This window comes from Clinocottus analis, unplaced genomic scaffold (genome assembly GCF_023055335.1).
Source record: "Clinocottus analis isolate CAN_PGR_092001 unplaced genomic scaffold, fCliAna1.0.p SCAF_21, whole genome shotgun sequence".
NCBI lineage: Eukaryota > Metazoa > Chordata > Actinopteri > Perciformes > Cottidae > Clinocottus > Clinocottus analis.
This window is the reverse complement of record NW_027175943.1, coordinates 11,351,716-11,356,666: the sequence shown is the minus strand read 5'-3', so window position 1 is coordinate 11,356,666 and position 4,951 is coordinate 11,351,716. Positions and strand designations below refer to the sequence as shown.

Below are 4,951 nucleotides of genomic sequence, written 5' to 3'. Positions count from 1 at the left end.
GCCAGTGGGGACTATGTTCAAGGATCCTGTTGTATTTTCCAAAACAAGCCTCTTCTTCCAAGTGAGGGCTCTTGGGGGGATCATGATCATTTTTTTAATCGCAGTATTCTTATTGTCACATACACAGACACACACACACACACACACCCTCCCTCCACCCACATTAATTCCTCCACTTTTCTAAAGCGGTGACTATTTTAGATTCACTGCAGAGTCCCTAAAAACATGAATGACATGATTATAACCATCAGGAAGATGATTCAAAGGTCCAGAGCAGTGATGTCATAATTAACACTATAACAAACCATAAAAGCCTTTCTCATATGTTTGACAAAAAAAAACTTACAAGCTTTTTCTGGAGCTTTCAAAAGCATTTCAGTCTTCCCGAGCGGATGGCAATTCCCTACTTATGTAGCACCTGAGTACCGCCATATCCAGATGAAGACTGAGATGCGATTGAAAGCCCCATGTAAAACGCCCGAGCTCGATTAGACCACAGATTCAGACATGTTTTTTCAAAAATACTATTTTCTAGGTCAATAATACACGTTGATGCTGAACTCTTGTTGTATTTTTTTAATTCGCTTTCTCAACATATAACAGAAAAAAAGACATAAGATGTTTCTCATATTTCACAGTCTATCAATAAAACAAAGAGAAATTGTTCTTGTGTAAATTTTAGAATGACACTTTGTTTCATTAGGCAAAGGTGATTTAACTTGCAAGTGCCTTGTTTCCTTTATTTGTTTTTTTCTTAGATCTATAAGATTCATACACCCTAATATCCAATAAGCACTTCACCAAAGAATTCAATGTCCCTTTCTTCCTTCATGTTATTCATAATTTGGGAATCTGACATATGATTGTTGCTTAAAATTGTAAAATATCTGAAGTTGCACACGCAACTGCAAGGTGTTGCGCTGACTGCATTGTCAGAAAGCTGGACGTGATCCAACAAGGCCATGCAACATTTCAGGGTCGGTAAAACACAAAACCTCTGTAGCTCTACTAATCACTCAGGGTTACGAAGGGTGACCGATGGCCATGTCATGATCAAGGCCAAAGCTAACGTCAACCACCAGTCCCTACAACATTTCCTGTGCAATGTGAACATCTGCTTGTTCACTTCTTTTTTTTACAAAAAGGAAGAGAAGTGCTCTTAAACCGGACATGAGTGGGGAAAAACACTCCTATGTGCAGACAGACATTACATATAACCAGTTTTATGGGGTCCATTGAAGAAGAAAAAAGTATGTCATAGAATTAATAAAATTGTTATCATTTTCTTAATAAAATGGCAGGTGACAAGTATGAAACAAACATAAATACAAAATAACCACTATATACAAATAATGTTTTGGTCTCTTATCAAACATTCAACACAGTGACTGCTTCCTCAGCACTATCATGTGACTGCAGAATGTCTTTACTCTTGAGGCGATATTTGCTTAGTCTTTCTTCACCCACTGCTGATGTGAGCTAATAAGGCATCTAAATCCCTTTGACACAGTTGACAGTAACAGTTTTCTACAGTGATATGCAATTGAAATGAACTGAGCCTGAGGATTTTGCATGGAAGAAACCTCATAGTTAAGTTTTGCTATCACAATAAAGCACAATGTTTTTTTTTGTAAGGCTCTTTGCAGGATCTGACTGCAGCTATGAAATGTTGAAAGGAATAAATGACTACACACATTACTCTCTGATGTTAGCAGACTTGTTTATGTTAATAATGAAGACACTAATATGTCATAATGTATCCTATTACAATGATGAAGCAATCAGATCTTATGTTGTGCGGTCAGTGTATGAAATATCAAAGAAGTTCAACCCCATCCCAAACTAGGTCAGTGGTTATTAATGTTTTTTTACAGTATTCACATGTTCAAAGAGTGCACAGTTCCACGGTCAGAGAGGGAAAAATCATTTAGCTTGCCCCCTTACCAGGTCCATTATTCACTCCTGCTTACCTCTGAAGCAGGGTCTGTTTATGTAAATGTCAGTTTCTCTCCTCTCTGTTTAAACATGGGTCTTGACCCCTGCTGAGGGGTTAGAAGCTCCCTGTTTATCATGTGCCCCAGAGATCCAGTGGTAGCAGTCAGTGGCATTCTTGTTGCGTGAATGAACAGCACAGCGAGTGCAGTAGACAATGCCAAGTGCCACCATTACTACAATGAAGATACAGATGGGCACAAGGAGGCCCACCAGAAGCCAAGTGCTGCTCTGCCCCCTGTCTTCCTGGACAGAAGTCGGGATACCATTGATCTCTCTACCCTCGCTTGGGGATGGCTGGGAAGTAGTAGGCTGTGTGGGAACAGCTGGGTCTTGGTGTGTGACATACACAAAGTCCTTTTCCTGTTCCCCTAACTCCTCCTTGAGAAAAGGAGAGTTTTCCCTAAGGGGGTCGTGTTCTTTTTCTGCTTCTGTGGGATAGCTGGAATCTGTAGGCATGTTGAGATCGACGACTGAATCCTCGGGATTTCCTGGTTTCTGGCTGAAAGTGGTAAACCCCGCCCACCAATTCCAAGCTCCCTCAGAGATTGTCGAAGTTGAAAGGTAGGGGAGAGCTGTAGTGGTCTCGTCCTCGTCGTCATCTTCGTACCAGTCTGGGGTAGTGCTGGAGCTTGTGGTGAGTGGAGAAGTGGTTAAGATGGTGGTGGGTGGCGGCATGGTTAAGATGGTGGTGGGAAAAACTTTTAGGTCAGACTCCGACCTATGCCCCCACTCCAACCAGTCAACTCTTGCATTTTCTATGTCTTTCTCATCTTTCTCAGCTTCCTGTGTCAGAGGGTCCAGTGCTAAATCAAAGGGCAACTCCTCCTGAGGGGCACTGGTGACCCAAATGACATCAGGATCCAAAACTCTGGGTGGGTCGGTCAGCCAGTCCAGAGATTGCTCCTCCTCCATAGGCCAGTCAGTGTGGCTCTGCTGTGGGTTCCAGTCATAGTCCACAGGGTCCCAAACAGGTCCAGGCTGGTGAGTGACCCAATCAAAAGGAGGAGTGACAGCAGATTGGTCATCTCCCTCCCCTCTCTTGCGACATGAATAGTGATCAGACATGAGTTCATAGCCTTCCTCACAGTAACACTCAAATCCACCTTCATAATTCACACACATCTTCTCACAGGTTCCGGGTATCTGGCACTCGTCGGTGTCTTGGCATTGGCTGGGGTTCTCAGGCACTGGAGAAAAACCCAGATGGCAGTGGCAGATATGAGAGCCATGAGTGTTCTCACAAGCATGTTCACACGGGTCATTTCCACACTCATCTATATCCTCACAACCACCCTCATCGTCCGGATGGTAACCCTCCCGACATCGACATTCAAATGTCCCTGGAGCATTCACACAAAGCTGCTCACAAGGACTCTGGAGGCACTCGTCTACATCCAGACAGCCATGTTCATCTGGTGCAAGCATGTATCCTTCAGGGCAGGCACAACGGGGCCCACCTGGAAGTGGCAGGCACTCAAACTCGCAGTGAGCCGTTAGACAAACGTCAGACAACTCACAGTTCTTCTCATTCTCTCCTAGTTCATACCCATCAGCGCACTCACAGTCAACGCCAGTGCCGGCCGGCCTGCAAAAATGCTCACATCCGCCATTATCCTGGTCACACCAGTCATTTGACATAGGGGGATCGGAGCACAGGGGGGACTCTCTTGACCACCCCACTGAGCCATCATCCTTCAGCATACACAAAACTGACTGCTCCACCTTGGTGCCTGCAGGGCAGGGAACGGTAGCAACAGATCCAAAGGGTAAATGGGTCAACAGTGTGCTTACGAGGTTAAATGGTGTAGTGTAGAGGGCATTGCCTGCCCCTTCATTCCACAAGGCTGGACACATTCCTTTATATGCATAATGGCAAAGATACCCATCTACAGAAACTGAGCAGGAACCATCCAGCCATTTGAAGTTATCATTCTGCTCCTGAGTGCTGTAGCCCATCACCACACAGCGTGGCACCGAACACATACTAGGGGAGTCCTCTTTCTGCCAGTTGGTATACTCTGTGTCCTGGTCACCAGTAGTCCAAGAGAAACCCCGCAATGGACGTGTGGTGGTACACTGGCGAGGTTGGCGCTGCAGGCCAATCCATACCCGAACGCTGGTGCGCAAATCCAGATTGGAAAAGAGAGTGGCAATACTGGCGGCATCCTCCTTGCGTTTAATGGTTGCTAGGTTGCCACCTTTTTCCTTGCAGGCTCTCCATGAGTCCAGGAAGGTCTTACCTTGGAAATAGACCACAAAGCAGCCGTCCGCATTGCATAGTGCATCCTTCTCTCCTAAATCCTGAGCCAGCACCGAAGAAAGTCCAAAGAGCAAAGCCAACCAGGAAGTCAAGAGAAGTGCAGCAGCACTGCTTACCAGGGAGCACATTTTTTTCTTTAGAATTGAATATATCACTCTCTGCCTGTCTCACACTGACTTATCTCCCTGCTTTAAAAGTTTCTTTCAGCCGTTGCTTGATCTCTTGGCCGACTTTTGTTGTCTATCTAAACTTTTCTCTTTTCATTTGAACCCCTTTTCACTGTCTGGTTGTGCTCTTTACTCTGCCTTGCTGAAACAGATCTGTGTTGGAGTTGAGTGCATGCAGATTGTCCCAAGATTTCAGAGAGCAGGGAAGGAGGGGAGACACGGGGAGGGAGGATTTAGCAAAAAGGGGGTGTGCAGAAGAGGAGAGAGGGAGGGAGGGAGCTGAGGACTGTATGTTTTTGGAAGGGGGGTCTTTGTGGATGTGTGTGTCAGATTTGGGGGAGGTGCAGAGAACTGTGCATTTCTTTCTTTTTCAGAGCATGTCATATGGTTTTCATAAGCCCCGTTCACTGACATAGTTTGGTACTCGGCCATTTATCCGCACATACATACACATACACATTCATGTACATCAACTTGTGGCACAAGAAGTTCTCTTCTCTTTAATAACTCAAATAATAACTTGAACACA

The 4,951-nt window shown here is 45.0% G+C and overlaps 1 protein-coding gene across 1 annotated transcript; it reads right to left on the bottom strand.

Annotated features, from left to right (window-relative positions):
• Positions 1-587: 587 nt before the first annotated feature.
• cd248a (CD248 molecule, endosialin a) lies at positions 588-4,570 on the bottom strand. The gene has a single exon (XM_068588454.1). The coding sequence runs from the start codon at positions 4,381-4,383 to the stop codon at positions 2,020-2,022; it is 2,364 nt and encodes a 787-aa protein (XP_068444555.1). The 5' UTR covers positions 4,384-4,570; the 3' UTR covers positions 588-2,019.
• Positions 4,571-4,951: the final 381 nt, after the last annotated feature.